This window comes from Phasianus colchicus, chromosome 1 (genome assembly GCF_987193195.1).
Source record: "Phasianus colchicus chromosome 1, bPhaCol1.hap1.1, whole genome shotgun sequence".
Classification (NCBI taxonomy): Eukaryota; Metazoa; Chordata; class Aves; order Galliformes; family Phasianidae; genus Phasianus; species Phasianus colchicus.
In genome coordinates this window covers 70,299,911-70,319,982 of record NC_143436.1, presented here as the reverse complement: position 1 = coordinate 70,319,982, position 20,072 = coordinate 70,299,911, and the positions used below count along the sequence as shown (strand labels likewise).

Genomic DNA, 20,072 nt, shown 5'->3' with positions numbered 1-20,072 from the left:
CGGGGTCTTGGTAGACGAAAAACTTAACATGAGCCAGCAGTGTGCCCTTGCGGCTCGGAAGGCAAATGGTATCCTGGGCTCCATCAGAAGAGGGGTGGCCAGCAGGGACAGGGAGGTGATTGTTCCCCTCTACTCTGCTCTTGTGAGGCCCCATCTGGAATACTGCGTCCAGGTCTGGAGCCCCCAGTACAAGAAAGACAGGGAGCTGTTGGAGAGGGTCCAGAGGAGGGCCACAAAGATGATCAGGGGACTGGAGCACCTCCCCTATGAGGACAGGCTGAAAGAGCTGGGCTTGTTCAGCCTGGAGAAAAGAAGGCTGCGGGGTGACCTCATTGCAGCCTTTCAGTACCTAAAGGGAGCCTACAAACAGGAGGGGAATCAACTCTTTGAAAGGGTTGATAACTGCAGGATGAGGGGAAACGGTTTTAAGCTGAGGGAAGGGAGATTTAGGTTGGATGTCAGGGGGAAATTCTTTACAGAGAGAGTGGTGAGGTACTGGAACAGGCTGCCCAGGGAGGTTGTGGATGCCCCGTCCCTGGAGGTGTTCAAGGCCAGATTGGATGGGGCCCTGGGCAGCCTGGTCTAGCATTAGGTGGAATGGTTGGTGGCCCTGCGTGTGGCAGGGGGGTTGGAGATTCATGATCCTCGAGGTCCCTTCCAACCCTGGCAATTCTGTGATTCTGATTCTGTGATGTTACAGCAGTGATGGTAAGGGGTCTGCTCCGAGGATCTGGCAGAGCAGAGACTGATGGGCTTGGATTTAAAGGGCAAAAGGGCTGCCTACAGTTTTCCTTTCTGAAGAACTGGTGCTATGGCACAAAGTTGATTAGGGTATGCATGAAGGAGCCTTCATGGCTAAGGGAGTTTCTGTGTGTTAATAGGAGCTAATCACACCGCTGAGGCAAACCCTGCGTTAGAGCAATTCCTTGCAGTCACTAAAGCGATGCTGCCAGGAGAGCTGAAACTCACTGAAAAATCTGTCTTCTTCCTGTTGAAAATCATTACTATCATGTGGCAGCATGTGAGCAAGTAATTGCAATGAGTTTCATCAAAAATTACAGTAAATTAATTAAAGTCATTAACTATATTCTGGCTTGATTAGCGATACAGATTTTAATCAGTCACGCAGATGAGGGTGGCACGTTATTTTCTACTTCTTTCCCAACTTCTCGTCTCTTGAAAGTGATGAGTCACTGAAGCTCTGAGCACAGAACCTTTTATCATACTTATACAAACAGCTCATCTTGATCACAATTTTACTTGAAATATTCTGAACAAATTCTGATTGAAAGTGGCCCGAATTCATCCTCTCTGATCACTAAAGAACTCTCAAACTTCTCTTATGCTGCTGAAGTTAATAACTGAGATAATCTACAGAAATGTTTGCTTAATTTACATTTTTCAGACATCTACGAAAATTACACGAGTGGATGGGGACTGACTTTTTTCCTTTTTTTTTTTTTTTTCTATTTTATTCTTTCATGAAGCCTCTGAAAGCTCAGAGCAAGAAGGGTGTCCCTGCTACAAGAGCCCCACCGATAGTTTGTACAACTAAAAGAAAATAAAAGTGGCGATGAATTTTTTTGTGAATGTGTTAAAAATACAACCAGGCTATGGTGCTACTGATACCGAAATTAATTTTGGTTCAGTATTTGCCAGCTGTTGCTTAGGTTGCCTCTTTTCCCTGGGAGTACGCAAAGTAAAAGGAACTCAAAGAGTGAGAATACCTGAAGCAGTAACACAACTATACTTAACCTGTAATCCACAAAATAATGCTAGCTGTAAGGGAAGGTTTACAGAGAAGCACAATAACAGCAAAAGAGCTTGTTAAGCATTAGGGTAGTGACAAGTAGTCCAATCCCCATTACAAGTCCTGATCTTCCAATGATTGCATGGGTAATCCCTGCCTTATTTCCTTTGTCCCTTTCTCCCATTTAGATTATCGCAAACATGGTCTGCATGATAGATAAGATTTTAGATAACAAAATTAGTGATAAATTAAGGAATTTGCTAGTGTTCCCTTATCTTTTTTGAAGTCAGTTCTCATGATCATTAGCCATAACTGGAGTTACACACTGTTCCGTGTGCTATGAAAGGAAATGAATACTTAACGCTCTGAAATGTATTTATCCTCACAGTGCTTACAGTACTGTTATTTTAGTGTGACAGATGAGGCAGAAAAGTTAATCTGGCTACTGAAAGCCCCACTGGAGGATGTATTTGACAAGGGCAAGAACCTTACCCTGCCCTTTTGGTTTCCAGGGATCACTCATTCTTTATAACCAGCAAGCACTAAATCCTGGGACTGTGGAGGTATGTAGATGTCTATACATTCTGGCTCCAGCTATCCCAAGTTCAGCCTGCTCCACACACATCATAGGTGAATACCAGTTTTTCCAATTGGGTTTCGTGGAAACCATATGGCAGCACACTGAGTGGATCTGCACATATAAATCTTATGCTAGAGCAAGGTTCTTGGAGGCTGACGAGGAGGCTCCTGCCTTACTGGAGGCTGTAGGAAGATCTTGCCTTACTGCACCAAGATGCACATTTTGCATTACGTAGCAGAAGGAGGGTATATAAGAGTCAGGGAAAAAGCACAACCTATTCTTAACTGTTATGCTGCAGGCATTGCTGATTGCCTTTAAAATATCCAGGAATACAATAGGTAATTAGCCACCATGAGCTTCCTGCACCACATCATGACTAAGTGAGCTAAATAAATTATTAAGTATATAAAGATGGAAATGCCAATTAGAGGTAGGGAGCTGTTATCTCACTAGCAGCGGTGAGAGTGCTGGAGGGAAACATCACCTTCACCACCTGTAGCAAAAAAACATGCTAATAGCAGGTGGGAGATCATTTGGAAAAGAGCTGTGGGTCTGGCTTTTGGAAAGTCTGTTAAACTGTAAGAACTTTAAAAAGCTGAAGGCTAAAAGAGCACTGAAAGTTAATTTGATCCCAGTCTGTAAATTCTTTATGAGGAGATTTCAGATAACAATGGATTGTAGCAAAAACGGAAAATGTCTAGTACCAGATTGATCAATTTATTCTAATTTAGAATGTTGAGAAAGAGAAGGATTAACCTCAGTCATTTTAGCCATCTGAAACTCGAGCATATACCCCAAGCCAGTTATTTAGACATCCTCCCTGACACACAGAGAGAAAAATTTCCAGAGGGCTGTTCATCTCCCATAGGATGGAATAAATCACTTGGGTGCTTCTCACTCTTATTTCTTTTTTGGTCAGTATATTGGAAGATGAGCTTATCCATGTCACTAGCATTGAATCAGCTGGAGTTTGGCAGGGGTATTCATCTCATTCAAGTGTACATTTCTGCAAGGAAATATCTTGATTTGCACCAAAATACTCCTTAGGTATGATTTTATAACAAGGCAAGATGACTTGTGGAGTATAAGCAAGAGTCCCTGGCTTGGTTGTATCATCTGAAACTGAACAGGAGGCCAAACAGAGGAGCATAAGCAGAACAGCTGGGGAATGTTTGAGGCTGAGCTCCCAGAAGACACATACCATCATCAGTATTTTAGCACTGCATTCACATCAGACTTACAGAGAAGAGGGACCAACAGCTGCAAATCAGAATCACACAATGCTTTTTCCAATTGTTTCATCCTCTATGTCTGGGAACACAGGGGACAAACATGTCCTTCTTCCTCCCCAGCTCTTCAATAAACTCATTATGCAGCTGCTGCACACTAGCTGCTGATGCCAATTGGACTCTGTAGTGACTGCACAAGCAAACCAAAGCATGGTAATCTTTGGGCAAATTCTGGTCTTAGCATCACATTGTCACTACTGTTCTGTGGGCACAGAAAGCCCGTGGCGGTAGGAGAGATGAAAAAGTGAAGGTTATTTTTGTATGTGTCCAGCTTCCCATTTTTTATTTAGAAGTACTCTAAGATTGTAGTGGACACAACAACATTGACACAACACAGCAGGATTCTCCATTACACTGCGTGTGTGCGATACCTGTTGTTGAATTATTCATTCTGAATTATTACTTCCTTTCTGCCTCTCATCTAATATTAAAGTGCACACCTGAAAAGCACAGTCACACTGGGCAGCTGCAAAAAGCATGAGTATCTGTCACGAAAAGATGAGCATGCAATGGATCCACAATACAAACATGCACAAACACAAACAAGTGAACAAATAATGACAAGTAACACAGAACAGAGAGCAACATCCAGCTGGCATTATAACTGCTCAAAACATAAATTTCCATGCTTCATAAGTGATTGTTCAAACCAAACCATAGCAAGTGGGATACCTCAGCCAGATGACACCAGGCAAGCACAGCTTTTCTTCTTCTACACTCAAGAACTCCTCAGCAGGGGTCATGTGCTGTCACAGATACATGCACAAAGCTCTTATTGCAACCAAAGCAAGCTTTATGCCCCAGCAACCCAATACAGCCATGAGATAATTTAAAGGCAATAAGCCAGTCACAGTCCCACCACCGGAATCAAAGCTTTTTTCTCTGTAGAGCTGAATGATGCAGCTCAGGTAGCCACAAAAGAGAAAGTTCCTGCCCACTCTGCTGAAATTTGCCAGGGCCCTTGGATTCTTCTGTCCGCACCAACTCACCTCCACTTTTCCAGGTCTCTGTGTGGAAAGCAGGGAGGGAGAAGGAAGGGACATGCTGCAGAAAACTATTCTACAGGCAGCACTGCTTCCAGTGGTGCTCTTGCAGGTGCAGCTCTTCTGCTCTTAACTAGAAATAAAGCTAAGAATTGCATACTGCTTTAGTAGTTATGTGCAAAACACTGGATCTACAACAGGAAACCAAACCCCATAACCAAATTACACCATGACAGCTTCGCTCTTCTTCTTTTTAATTGTTGCTGCAATCATTCTGTTAACATTAAAAATGTTCTGTGTTCCTATCTGAAGTGTATTCAGACATTTATTTAAACAGGTTTAAATTTCATACTGCTGGAAAAGCCACACAAATTCTGTTGGAAAAAAAAAAAAAAAATCCTGCAGAAAAAGAGCAATTACAAGAAACACAATGCTGTGGTGTTTCCTCCTACACTGAAATCTATCTCTCATCACAGAAATTGCTACCTTTTTTTCTTGAGCTCTATATCAGGAGACTAGCCTTCCTAGTATTGAAAAGCAAAAATAGAAAATAAGACTCTTTGGTTAAAGAAACAACTATTTCAAGAGATACATTTTTTTTCCCCATATGTCACCAATAAGCATTTAATTTCTAGAAATGAATGGATTTCCTGTATGCTGCCAAGATAAATTTTAAAAAACAGATTTAACAAAGAGCAAATGTAAAACCGTGAGGTTTGGGGATTAGAATTCCAGTGCTGCACTGGAATTCTCCTTCTTCGTTGACTGTTCTGCAGCTGGAACAAGTTCAGGATCAGACAGGGCTAAGGGATGCAGCACGTGCACATTGCTCCAGCCCTCCTGGAGGGGAAATGAGAGCTCTAGAAGTTCTTCAACATACAGGAGAGAAAAAAAGTTGAAAACGAGAGCAAGAGAGGAGCATAACTGAGGAAGCCAAACAAGGGCTGAGGTGAGGTAGGCATTGAGGAGTGCATCCAGCATGCAGAGGGACCTGGGACCTCCTTGACTGCTGGGTGATACAGGATTTGGCCACACTTCCCTCTGCAGGCAACCACACAGCCCCCCATCCCTGCACACACACCCTGCTAGCAGGGAATGAAGAGCCTGGACTGTTCCACTGCACTAGGAGCCATTGTGGGTGATCCAGCTGAGATCCAAGCAGTACATTTGTCTCTGCTTTGCAAACCAACCTTGCTGCCTTCTTTCTGGTGGAATCCAGAAAAAAAAAAAAAAAATCTCCTGCTTCTACTGTAATTCTTCTGTAAATTCAATGTCTTTTGGTCTTATTGACCTCCACAGAACTTAAAAGAAGTCAGAACCTTACAGCTCTACAGATAGCACAAGCACACTCAAATCTAAACCTCTTCAGAAGATTCCAACTGCTCTGTTTCCAGGAACATAGGAGTTCAATCCGCTGTTGGCCTTCAGGATGTGCCAGGCAGCAATTCATATAAGTTGTGTCTGGCTGATGCCAAGGTGGTAAAGAGCACAAGGGCAAAAAGAGATAGGATGCCAGGAGCAGGCTAGTCACCAAATGAAGATTAGCCCACTTTTATTTAGCTCAGTCAGTCCTTCTTGAATTTTATGAACAGGGCTAGTTTCTTACTGTGTGTCCAGTTACATAAAGAATCTGTCAGAGTATATACTGAACTTGTCAGCCTGATAAATATAAATTATGAATACTAGGCAAAATGTTAATGCAATATGCAGGTGTACATACAAATATATGTGTGTGCACTCATACTTCTATTCATATAGCTACAATACTTACGTATAACCTCATTTTTCATTCACTTGGCATCTTTTCTGGACAGTTCAATTAATGTCAACTCCTAAAAGCATATGCATCATCCTATAAATTTTACGGAACTGTTAAATTCAAATTGTCAGCCAACATGAAAGGAGCCTTTTTCTCATATCCTGTACTTCAATTTTACATAGAAGGGCATGCTCTTGTAAAGCCTCTTGTACTTCTCATTGTGTTCTCTTGGATTTTAGAGTTATATCTGACACTGCTGTGTTAGAGCTCTGCAAATGCAAAGAACACTTGAATATCTTATGTATGTCACAGCCCCTTTGTGGAAACAGATCTTGAAAGCCCATAACATCAGCTTTTGGGAAACTGGGATGAGCTGAAATTGGAGACATTCAAATCATTCAGATCGTTTAACACTGACATAGAAATATTCAAAGGTTCTCAGACTTTTTTAAAAGGGTTTCAAAGAGTATTTACTGTTTTAATTTAAAAAAAAAAAAAAAAAAAAAAGGAATGTGAAGGCCTGCCCCAAAGAGCACTGCCCATTTACAGGGGCCTGAAGCACCTGCAGTGTAACTGTGCCTGCGGTAAAGCCTCAGGGATGCACTCATCCTGCCTCTGAGCCACTGGGACTTCACAAGAGAGGGGAGAAACTTTTGGGACTGCACATGTACATCCAGTATAAGAAATTGCTTGTCTGTTCAGATGCAGCAGTGTGTGAGGAAATAACCTGCATGGCTTGGGTTTTCCATCAAAATCTTGTAGTACGTTACAGATCTTAAACACATGAATCAGATCAGCTCATTAGTAAACCTGAAGCAAGAACATTTCTAGACAGAACATGGAGACTACAGGACAGCTTCCATTTAGTAATACTGGATTGTAAACAGCATGGTTGGTTCTATTTACATAGGAAATTATATGTTGGCCTGTGTCAGTAAGAGTCTGAACATGATGGTAATGGAAATCCATACTGGTATTAGAAATTTTTATCATTAAGATTTTTTTGCAGGAGTGGGGTTACTGATGCCCTAACTTAGGCATCCTACTTCTAAATCTCTGCCCCTGAACTCATCACGCTGCTCTTCACTGTGGTAAGGACAAAGGAGAGTCCCCACAACATCACCCACCCAACTCAGCGCCTGACCCAGGAGGATAATACTCTGCAGAGATGCCTGTTTCTTTCTGGTGGCAGTAAGGGGCCTGGGATCATTCTTTCAAAATGAGGACATCTGGTCATTCTGATGTCTAAAGTTGGGTGAGGTGAAACCCAGCGATGGAATCTATACCGACACATCACACACTGCTGGAACCTCCCTTCTGAAGCAGCAAAAGTGCTCCAGAGCTCAAAGAAGCAGGCAAAAAAAATACCCTCACAACTATCTTGCTTCTAGCAATGGTTTTTCTTATCCTCTCCATACCCAAATATTTTATGTCACATCTCCCTGCATGATATAAATGCAATTAAAAATGCTGGTCTCTCCAGTTAGCTGAAAACATGTGAGAATGACCCCAGGCTCAAATGGAACAAGAAATCTCATTTAATTACATACTCCTACTGAGTTCGTCATCAGAACTCCTTGAAGTCTTGGCAAAAATAAGTAGTAGTTCAAACTGCACATAATAAAACCATTTTTTCTTGTGAACTATGCAAATTAATTGGCCTTCATGTACATCAGTTATTTAATGGCTGCCACACATCATCAGCCTGCAGGAAAACTGGGCAACAACCAGCCAGAGGAATTGCATCCTCAGCTGACCCAGCTGATCAGACACTGACGATGAATGGAGGATTTCATAAGGCATATCAGGCTGTCCAGCTTGCTGCCATTTTACTTACAGGTGGTGATCTACACATCTAAGGTGCTTTGGTAGTCCCTGGATGTTTGGAGTGTGTATATATATATATTAATAGTCTTAATAGAAGGAAAAAAAAAATTCAGGTCATTAAAGAATCAGCGTACTTCAGTGAGGGAAAACACACAGAGTTTCGATGATCATGTTTCAATTTATGTCCTCAAACCTTCATCTCTTTCTCTATTCAATGCTCATAAATCAGAAGTTTGAACACTTCATATTTCCTTCAAAAATACTCAGTGTCTCCCCAGCTGAGTGGTCCAGGAGAGTTGTGTTAGGGAGTATCTGCCAGAAATATCAAATGAAACACATAACTACTAATTGAAAAATACATATTTCACAAGCATAGACTTACTTCAGAAATCATCATTCACAGTTCAGGAACCATTATTCACAGTAAGTAATACATATTTATGTTAGCCACTCTATTGATTTCAATACACTATGCTTGGTGAGAATTGTAAAATGTAGCCTTTAGTAAAATACAGAAAAAATTGTATCCTGTTCATCTTCATTCCTTTCCCACACAACCCCACTGACGGGACAGAAGATGTATTTAATTTGTGCAATCATAAATATTACTAAAACCCATTTTCTCTGTTAGCTTAATTAATAGCAGACCTGGGATCCAAGCACATCCCAAGCTCTGCTTACCAAAAAGCTCTGAACTTTTTTGCGTAGTCCTTTCTCAAGCATTGTAAGGAATAACTGCTACTGTTGATGCATTGCTGCAGTGCTCCAGTATTGAAGACAGCTAACACAGCATTCACTTTTACAGTTTGCTTCAGTAGAACTGCAGTGAACCCACCCCAGAAGTTCTCTCTCCTAGTGCTGAAGTCCTTGGCACATGCCAGCACCGTTCTGAGCACATTGCAGAAGACTTATCAGTAGGCCTCAGCCTTTCAGAACACACCAGATAAATGCAATCTCTTCCAATCCACAGCTGATCCCCATTGCAAATCATAGAATCACAGAATGGCCTAGGTCGAAAAGGACCATAAAGATCATACAGTTTCAACTCCCCTGCTATGAGAAGGGTCGCCAGCCACCAGACCAGGCTGCCCAGAGCCACATCATCTGGCCTTAAATGCCTCCAGGGATGGGGCATTAACAATCTCTCTGGGCAACCTGTTCCAGTGTGTCACCACCCTTTGAGAAAATACCTGCCTTTTGGTGATGCTCCGGAATCAAGATGGTGGCTTATGAGCCATGAGAGCAAAAGAGCAGGTTATGTCCTCCGGAAGGGCAAGGCAGAGAAATCCCAATAAGCTATCTCTTAAATCAGCAGGCAACAGTTCAATTTGCTAAGCACTCTGGTGCTACAACCCAGAAGTGTGACTAGCATAACTGTGATTCACATTTCTCCATCTATGCTTAGTCCAGAGCATGTAGTAACCTTTCTAATCACCATTCACACGTGCATTGGGTAAGTCATGGGCCACCAGCTTAATGCAGTTGGTGTACGCCTCAAAAAGGATACCCTCCCAAATACTCCAGCAGAATATGAGCAAAATTCAGCATACCCATCAGTCCCATGCCCCCCTGGGCTTGTGGGCCTATCGTTAAGTCCCATGGTGTTTCTTAACAGCTGGTGGACAGCAATTTCTCAGGCATTTGTGACTGCTCAGCAAAGGGCCCAATTCTCAGTTGGCCTCATTTAGGTGCCCCCATGTGCCAAGAACACACCTACCAGGACAGAAGCTTCTGGTTTTGTCTGCCTCTTTTTCTTAGTCCTGCAGCTGAGGAATAAACTTCACTCTGATCAATCTGACATTTGCTACATATTCATTCCATTTAATCCTTAACACTTCCTGAGGTATTGGCTTTCAAACACCTCGAGACATTTCCACCTTTGCAGAATTGTCAGCTAAAGCAGAAAGAACATACGAGTTGAAAAATCAGAGTCTGTTTCTCAAGTCAAAAATTTCCAGTGCCTGGGTTTTGTTTAAACTCTTAAGCAGCAGATGTCTCTGCCCTGAGCCAACTGGTATTTTAGAAACATTAGCAATGGCTACCAGTGACAGCAGTAATTTTGCATAAAGATTGTAACAAAACCAATTTGCCTCCATTTAAAGGCAGCCCTTTTGTCAGACCCCCTGCAGGTACTATGATGTGTGGGGAGAATTTGTGGGGCCCCAGTGGTGATACAAGCCAGCAAGAAATCACAGCCTGAGGCTGAAAACAAGGGCCACACTGATGCTCCTCCATGTCAAGACAGCAACATCCCATGCCACTGCCTGATGTTGAAATGCTCATAGTTCAGAAGAACAAAATTTGTTACCTCTTCAGATTACTGCTCCAACCTGAAGCAAATGTTAGTTGTGTCTGAAGTGTTGCCACTACACTGGAAAAAAATGATTCATGCAGCTATTTTGATGTTCTCCCAAAGAAAGAAAGGTTTTTCCAAAGAAAGGAGACAAACCCCATCTAAAGTCTGAGGCTTTCTGCTTTTCTTTACCCAAACAAGAGGGCCAAATTAAGACTGCAGAGGCAGTATTTGTTCTTGCATTTCATAGATTTTAAGATTTAGAATTAGTAACCTGAGCATTTTTTTAGCATACATTTTGCTGTGTATAATACAATCATTGGACAGTACAGATGCCAAGCCATGAAAACTATTTCCCTTTTTTTTCTTTTTTTTCTTTTTTTTTGCATACTTCATAGGCCACATTAGATTATGTTCTATTTCTTTCTGCTTTGCAATACATTTAGACAACTGAATGGCTTTTCATTTGGTACTTGTCCTGCAATTCATTTTCCATATCCTTTTCTTTCAAACTTGTGAGGCTTTTTTTCAGGATCTGGTGCATTGTGCATTGTTCTCTCTTGTCCTTCCTTTTATGGGAAAGGAGGACATGCCTGCCTTGGTGCCTGTAACAATCAGCGCATCCACACAGGGTTTCCTGCTGCAGAAAGCTGTCTGTTAGTCCAGCAGCTGAGCTCCTCCTATGAAAAGCTTTTCCTCTGCTCCCAACACAAGCAGAGCTGAAGGCATTGCACCAGAACCTCGAGATCAGGGTGGGTGTGTTTGATCAGCATAACAATTTTATACCAGAGAGAGTTGCAGAGGCTGTTCAATTTGTTATCTCGGCAGAGGGTGTTTGCTTTGTTATCTCAGCTCTGGAGGGGCTGTAGTGATTGATAGTGTTTTTATGTGAACACTAACTTTGCAAGAGGCCCTGGAACCAGGAATGTGGCAACTGTTTACTTCATTTGTCAGAAAATGAAAAAAGTTCCCCCAAAAGCCTTCTCTCCAGAGGCTCTGAATCACTCCTTTGTTATTAATGGATGTCATTTTTTTTTCAGTGGAGCTAAGCCGCTTTGCAAAGCCATTGCTGTGAAGGAAGAAGCAATTTCTTAGCTAGCTACTTCCTTGTCTCTCAGTGTGAATGGATGCAGCATGACAGGTCTGTCCATTGAGCAGCCAGGCAGAGCCATAATAATGGCAGTCTGGGTAACATGTGGATGGTGACCTGTGCTAGTGAGTGCCAGCAAGCTGAGCCAGCTCCAAGCACATCAACTCTTAATATGTAAAAACCCAATTGAAGAGACCACAAGTGATCAAGACAAGCTTTTGTTGCCAAATGCACTCTGGCTAACCATGCATGGAAATCAGTGTTTCTTTCCCTTAGGAAAATGCAAGCATTTCCAATGATCCCACTGTTGTCAAACCTCCCAGTTTGACTGGTCCATCATCAGTCCAACCTGCAGTCACTGCCCCCATACACTTTTTACTCTAGGGCATGGATCAAGCTGAGACAAAGCAGAACATGGTAATGAAGTGGAATTTATTGGGCCTTTGTGCCACTCAACAACTTGTAAGCAGAGGTTTGCATCTTCAGCAGCACTTCTGGCAACACTTAGCCTGGCATCTGTGCTGACTGAGCTCAGTTTCACTGGCCACAGCCAGAGCTGGGAGAGCAGAGCGCCGGTGCTTTCTGCTTGGTGCAGGAGGCTGGCCTCATGGCGGCCTACAGTTTCCTCACACGGGGAGCAGAGGGGCAGCACTGATCTCTTCTTTCTGGGGACAGTGACAGGTCCCAAGGGAATGACATGGAGCTGCATCAGGGGGGAGTCAGGTTGCGGGTTAAGAAAAGGGTAGTCAGGCCCTGGAACAGGCTCCCCAGGGCAGTGGGCATGGACTCAGGCTGCTGGAGTTCAAGAAGCATCTGAGCAGCACTCTCAGTGATAAGGTTTGGATTTTGGGTGGAGCCAGAAGTTTGACCGAGTGGCTTCTGAGAGTCCCTTCCAACTTTGGATATTCTACAGCTCCATGATGCTATGGGTCTGATCAAACTGAGCTATAGCACATGCAGCACTCCACAAAAGAGTGAAAAGAAGGTACCGAAGGTGTTGTAAAGGTCACAGGTGGCTCCAAGCCACAGCACATGCTCTCACCGTCTTTTTCCCCTCTCTCAGGGTGTTTATTAAATTAGTGATAGTCAAGTCTCAGGAGGCTCTCTTCTAGATAGAAGCAAACTTACTTTTAAACTTCTGCCTTCAGGGAGGCAGGTCTGCAGATTTGTTAGTGGCCATTTCTACCAAGTCAAAAAAGGACAGTGAAAAAACAGAATCCAAAGTACTTTTGCTCTATTTCTAATATGAATAAGGTTATCAAGGATATAGTGAGAATATACTGCCTCATACACCAAACAGATTTGATGGGTAGATAGATAACCTCAAGCACACTCATTCCCATGGATATTCTGCTGTCTGAACCAGATGTTTCTTTGCATTTTATACGTTAATGAAATGCAACATGTATAATGTAGTGCATGGGCTTGGGAATACCCAACACGCAAAGAAATCTGCTGGGAGAAGTTAATAAAGTATTGCTGCTACTAGGATACTTAATTGTGCCTCCAACAGCTTCTACTCAAACCCTTAATGCTTTCCTACTCAAGCAAGCAGATGCATCGCTTCAATTTATTGTTATGATTAGCAGTCCCTGTCTACCTCAGCACTTTCTGTTGTTAGGCAACTTATACATGCTACTACAGTTCCTATATCACATAATTACACACTCTGCACAAGGTGAAGATGAGTGGAATTACACTATTGTTTTTGTTGCAAGCGAAAAAATAAACACAACACTCCTGTAAGGAAACCATAACTATAACATATAGTCATTTACATATGCAGAAGTAGAAAAAAACAGCATTTTCTCATCCTATGAAAGCAATTGAGGTTGGAGTAAGCTGTCTGTTCTTGGTCTGATGCATACCTTGGTAACAAGTGCAAGAAGAAAACTCCATGATATTTGCTAAAGGCATTTACAGTATGGTCACAGGAATACCCTTTTGCTCATGTAAACAGCAAAAGTTAAGATTGTGTAAGCAAATAAAATTTACTTCAGAGTAAATTTACAGTTGCAAAAGGAAGTCCTCTGCACTTTGTACTGTCAGAGTGGACAGTTTGCACTAGAAATGAAGAGTTCAGCAGTTATTACCTGTTAGATAAATATTTTATCTTTTCATCACACAGGTAGTAGGCAACTCAGCAATGTGAAACAGTAACCCACATCCACATAGAAAAAAAGAGATTTGGAATATAATCTGATTTTTGTCTTTACCTCACATCTGAGAGTCCGTAGTTTTTTCTTTCTCACCCATTTCCTTGCTCTTTTACTGCCTTCCCAGATTAAATCCACACCTGAGAATACTACACTTTTATCTTTACAGAAAATACTTTGATGTTGAATGCTTACAGAGCATTGTGGGAACCTGTGTCTTTTATGTCTTTCAGAAAAGTATATTGATGTGCCTCAGGATGGGAGAGGTAAGATCAGACTCCATGGAGCAGCTTTCAAGGAAACCAATTCAATGACAAGAGCTTAAAAAATGGTGGATAAACATCAGAGAGAGAAAAAGGACCGGATGGAGGTTGAACAAGTCACCTGGAGAGAAACATCTTTCAGACAACTTCTATAGGCAAACAGTGTAGAAAGAGTTTCCAGAAGACAGTAGTCCGTAAGCAATATTTTAATCTTAGACCAACAATATTATCTTTGAAAGGAAGCATAATGTCTGAGAAAGTGCTCACTAGGAAGAAAATAAAGTTGCTCTGGCAAATCTGGACAAAGGTGGAAAAAGATCACAAGACAAACCTTTGGTAGATAACTTTTCTTTGCCTCCCCATCCATCTATTGCCATTTGAGCCTAATCTAAATGTCAGAATAAGGAATGTGAGTTTTTCCAAAGTTCTCTGGCGGTTACTTTGTCACAATAGAGTAGATGCTGGCAGTCCCCATGTTGTCATGCATAACAAGGTATGTGAAGCCTTCACCACCAAACTGCAGGATAGCAGCTGATTCAGCCTTAGTGCACATTTTAAGATCATTGGCAATGATTTTGCTAAGATATCAAATACCTGAATACATCTCAGCTTCAGCTTCACATGCTTTTCTGAAGAGGGGAGCTTTTATTAAGAAGCAACAGACACCCCGTTCCTCCCCCATACTCCTTGAAGCTGAAGGAATATTAGAAGACGAGCAACAACCTTTATATTACAAAAGCAATAATACCATTGTCCCTCTGCTTTACAAGGCAATAATCCAATTCCCTCAGCCACTGACTGGTGTCAGATTTTATCCCTCTCAAATCTAAGAGTTCATTTGTAAGTCAGAAGAGCAATGATGCTGCCACAGAAGCACATGGAGTACTTGGTCACTAAGTTATGATAGCTTAACTTAACTTTCCACAGGACAGGTTTACTTAAAAATTACACAATATCAATTACACGAGCAAATTCTGTGAAATGTAATCATTTGTTAAAATCTATGTGTGGAAACCCTGGCAATGACGACTAAGCAGAGTTCATCTAGAAATTGCAACACAGCGTCACGCTAATACCAAATTAATTTTTCCTGCCTAATCTTTTGTCCCACGGATACAAGTAATTTTATAATAATGACATATTTTATTGTACAACCAGCATGAAGAACACTTTGCCAGTCAGTATAAAGAAGCACCTTGTGAATAATTATTTTTTTATTTTTATTTTTTTAGCTTTTTTGATTTGAGAGCATTTTAGTCTTAAGGTGAACTCAAAAGGGATATATTCCTGAGAGATCTGAGCTAATTCATAGCTACTGGAGTGCATGACAGAATGCAACTGAATTCCCCAGGAACAATTACTGCTGGGGGAGCCAGCAGGACTAGAGAGCATAGGAGCGCCTGGTCTCCAAAGAAGATCTGAAGAGGATTCTGATATGCTCAAGTCCCTTTTCTTTGCAATCCAACTGGTAAAAATAAAAAAAGCAGAGTACCTCTGTATGGAAGCAGGCAACAACTAACTACCAAGAACTTAAATGCTGCAGATAAGTATCCTAGCCTGCAGGCATTAGGCTCCAGGTAAGCAGAAGCCTGGCTGCCCTCTCTCTTCACAGAATGTGTGTTCTTCTTTGCAGCACTTCAAATAAAAAGCGGTCAGTACTTTTAAAACCTTGTTTCACTCCAAACACAGCGGACCTTAGTTTTTCACAAGAACATTTCATTAGTGTATGGCAGAATCATTCAAGGAACTTCAGCTGGGAACAAAAAAGAACCTCCTGCAAACAAGCACCGTAAGTAGCTTGCAGACATCAGCACAGCCCCAATGGCTCTATCGTGGGAGCCTGGAGCTTCAGCAGGGGAATGAGCTGAGCTCTGAGTGTTGGCAGATCTCTCCTAGTGAGGACACGTGGCGATGCTAGCAGGGTCACCTTGCAAGAACAGCAAGAAAGCTGGAAACAACACTATCCATGCCTCTGGAGGCATCGTGTCCTCTCCCACTTCCACATTGGCTCCAAGATTCACGATCCCTTGCAGACAGCCACCAAAGTATCTATGCCTACAGCAGTCAATCCCACCTTGGTGTTTTGCAGTAGCTGTTTGCTCCTTTGGCCTTCCGTCAGCATCTTCTTTCATTATGAGGCAATGGGCCACAGAGAGCTTTGTAAAAACTTATGTTCATGGAGGAATTTGTATTAGATACTGATTTGTGTGAATTACTGTATTTTGTAAGGGTTTTTTTCCCTCTGGGAATTGTGCGTTATTAATGAGCAGTTTTATGCTTTACTTCTAGTACATGTATACCTTGTAATTGATGAGCAGTTTTCTTTGTTTTCCTTTGATTCTACATACAAAGCCAGTTAATATAAGGTAGATACTCTCTGGCTGAAGTTCTGATTTTGCCTACCAATTAATTTATGGATAAATCCACATCGTAGTTGATGATATGCATCAACTGTTTTGCTATAATCACCTGATAGCCTACCTAGTTTTGCAGAATAGACCTTGAATAAGACTAATGCTTGCTGGGCCTTAAACTAAAGGGAAACAGTGCACACATATTTCCCAACCTCGACTTCTGTCAGCCCTTCTCCCACACTGATTTCCCATACTGACAAGATATTGCAGAAGAGCACTGCTAGACGAAAGGTAGCCTGAACATTCTAAACTTCTGTATAGCAGAGCTCTGATAGTGCCGTGCATTCACTGACCAAAGTAATAATCATGGTGTACCAGATGAACTGCAATGAATCATTGAAGTATTTCTGCAGAAAAAGCCTGGTTCAAACACGATCACTCTCTAAAAGAAAAGACCTAGGCGAAAATATATTTCTCAGTTTCCACCCTGATATAGTTTGAAAAACAAAGGATATAAAATTAACAAAAAGTGCATAATTTCATTGTACACCCTGTACACCAATGGCAGCTACTTCAGTGGCTGTTAGTTACATTTGTGTTCCAGAAGCTTTCTTCCTTGTCCAACTCATCTTCTCTCCTACATTTTACTGAGAACTGAGTGTCCAACTTCTTAATAATTGCTGTGCGTAACATAGAACATAAAAAGATACGTAATACAGCTTGTGCTGGACTTGGTGTTGTAATTAACCATATTTCGTGCCTGGTTATCGATTGTACAAAAAAACAGAAAGTGACAACAACCTGGCCTTTTAATGTATACATCAGCATATTGTAGCAGCTATTTTAGATAACTGTTTTTAATAGTTTTATTATGGTTGTAATTTCTATTAGAGGACTGTCCACTTGCAGAAGTGTTGAAGTAATGCATCAAAGCAATTTTTAAAGCCAGTTCTATTTAATTACCAGTGGTGACGTATGAAAATTAGGACAACTGAAACAAAACCCCAAACCCAACCAACTCACTGGAAGGAAACATGTTTTCTCATCCTTGAAAATTCTAATTTGAAAATTGCGTAAGACAGACATTTTTTTCTAGTCCTCTTTTTACATAAGTAGTAAATCACTAAGAAGATAATAGATACAGTACAATAGTCCATTTTAATAGTCTGCAGTCAAATTTTAGGCTAATTAAGCAAACTAGAAATTCTAGGGTTACAGTGATTTCTCACTATTGATATGCTGACGATAATACTGTTTACATAACACTCGATGTTTGAAATCAATATGTGCCAGTGTCCAGTGATTTGCTAATCTAGTTTTTGATCTAAACCTGTCCTGTTTTTTGCAGCATACTTAACTTCATAATATGAATCATGTTGTCTTTCTAAAGTGGTTGCCAAGTAAACCAAAAATGTGTTTTACACTGCTATTGCACTGCTCTTGTCTTTATATACAGTAGTTTTTATAAAGATGTCCTTAGGTTTTAATAAATGAGTGTAATGTAAACTATTCTCTGTAATAAAACTTGCTTTAATGTTTCAAGACCATCTGGAATAGCTTTAGAGGTCTGAGTTTCCAACCTCTTTCGGTAGCTTCAGACTTCATGTCTTCCCTTTCCACGTGCAAGAAAATCCCCAGATACCAATACTCTGTAGTTTATACAAGTGGAAGAAGACTTTGTATTTAGCACAAGGAATGATGCTTGGGCTTGGAGGGAAAGGAAAAAAAAAAAGGCTAAGGCCTTTAGATTGGTGTCACAAGTAGCACTTGCCAACACATGGTCCATTAAGTCTGCATTACATTTCCAGCAGCTACTAATACCAGATACTTTAGAGGAAAGTGTGGGATGTTTAACAAAGACTCCTAGAAATAAACATAATCTTTCCACTACTCACGACTAGCTGAGAAGCCAAGTGTGCAACTGAGCAGAAGGAATGTACCATGCTGCTTTCCACACGTGTGATGGCAGCCCCACCACCTCAGCTGAAGTGAGGTGAATACATTTCAACTTGCTTGTAAAAAAGATTGGATCCATAGCTCACCAAGGCAAGGCTTACATTTTTCTTCTGTTGGACCAAAGGACTCAGAGTTTCCCAGAAAGGCTCAGACCTTCTAAGCACACAGTGCTCTCTCAAGTCCCTTTGTCACACATCATTTAAGAGGCATCACTGCCAATATTCCAGAAAATCTTTAGCATGCCTAGCTGAAATTTCAGCTTTTGGACTAGTCAGAGGGAGCATTTTTGACTGCCAAATTGTACCCATACAAACTCACAGACACAAACATAACTGCTGTTCTGTGTTGGTAGCCTTGCTCATACTTAATGTTTCTCCTCCACTCACCCACTCGTCAAGAAAAAGACTGGCATGTTCAGTAGCACTCAGAGTGAGCCTGGGCTCTAGCACAATGCGTGGCAGCACAGAGAGGACTTGGAGGGGCTCCCTACCCTCTGGTGTGATCTGTGTCCTCAGACAGAAGCAGCTCCTCTCCTGCAGCTCCCTGGCTCCCCATTGTATGTTCTCCTACACTGGAAAAGGCAGAGGAACATCAAATCAAAATTAAAGTATACACGTATCTAAGAAATCCACTGTAATGTCAATTATTTCCTACAATAAAGATAATTTCTGCAGTTTCTGTATCTACACACATCCGCTCAGAACTGGAACATTTTCATTAAAGCAACACTATAATAATTCTTCCTTTACTTGCAACTGCAATTACTTCCCACTGTGCTCAGTTACAGAGACATATGGCAAAGAATGGGAGGACAAAAGATGGTTTTAAAAATAGCTACAAATAATCACAGCCCACTTTCCTTCTCAAACTGTATTTGCAGTTATGAAGACAGATCCATTCATAAGGTCAGACAAATGACAGAAAAAGAGTAAATTGATAGATGAAGTGTGTTACGGCTCCCTTACCAAATTTCCACAATGTTTACAGTGCATTTCTAGTAATTGAGTAAGAATTATATTCAAGACATTATGCTCAGCAGGAACAGCTTTTATATACCAAGCGAGCAAATGAGATATTTCTGAAAAGTCCACAAAAGATGTTAGGATGTCGATAGTGACTTAGAGACTGCCATTACCAAGCCATTATCGCCAACTCATAAACAAACAGGAGCATCAGTTCCTTTAAATTACATGCTTGCTTTGCTGGAAAGCAAGGGTGGTGTTGAGCTGCTCATCATGCACATATAGAGACAGAAAGACAAGAAGAGAAAAGTGTCTTCAGTGTTGACATTTACTTCTGAGACAACAAAACCCTGCCCAGCTCTCTTAAGATGTTCTCATCAGTTAATGCAGTCTATGTGTAAAGTGGAGACTGGGGGGAACACCAATTTTTCAGGCATGTGTGGGCATTCATGTGCAGGCATATCGTGTCTTGAATTTCTGAGTCAGAACTCTGACCCCCTGCTTTGGAATGCTCTGCTGTACAGAGCCTCAAGGTCTTCTACATTTTCAGTGCATCATTTCACCCTTAAGTGTGATCACTGGGATTTATTTCAGGATAAAATTTCAGGATTGATTTATAAGGATAACAAGAAATCCTCCAGATTTTAAGATGAACTGAGGAGTCACGTAGAGAGAATGAAATTCGTGCCTCTCAACAATACCTTTCCATCAGCTAGCCCTTGCACCTTTCTTTTTACATACATTTCCAACGTAAACACAAACTGATTTGCTCTGCTGCAAATGAAGCATCCAGTTGAGATGCCTGCATTC

General features: G+C 41.4%; 1 protein-coding gene across 4 annotated transcripts in view; it reads left to right on the top strand.

Annotated features, from left to right (window-relative positions):
- Positions 1-17,876, top strand: part of SHISAL1 (shisa like 1) — an 84,187-nt gene extending 66,311 nt beyond the window's left edge. Inside the window, exons 7-8 of one of the 4 annotated variants that reach the window (XR_016469589.1) lie at positions 13,961-14,184; positions 15,223-17,876. Coding sequence is in view for 3 of the 4 variants with exons in the window: in XM_090147205.1 (XP_090003331.1) it covers positions 7,371-7,398 (28 nt within the window). In the remaining variant the exon portion in view is untranslated. Of the gene's footprint in view, positions 1-1,487; positions 1,560-7,370; positions 8,124-13,960; positions 15,195-15,222 lie in introns of those variants that run through there. The other 3 variants (XM_090147218.1, XM_090147205.1, XM_090147212.1) reach the window with 3 other exon arrangements.
- Positions 17,877-20,072: the final 2,196 nt, after the last annotated feature.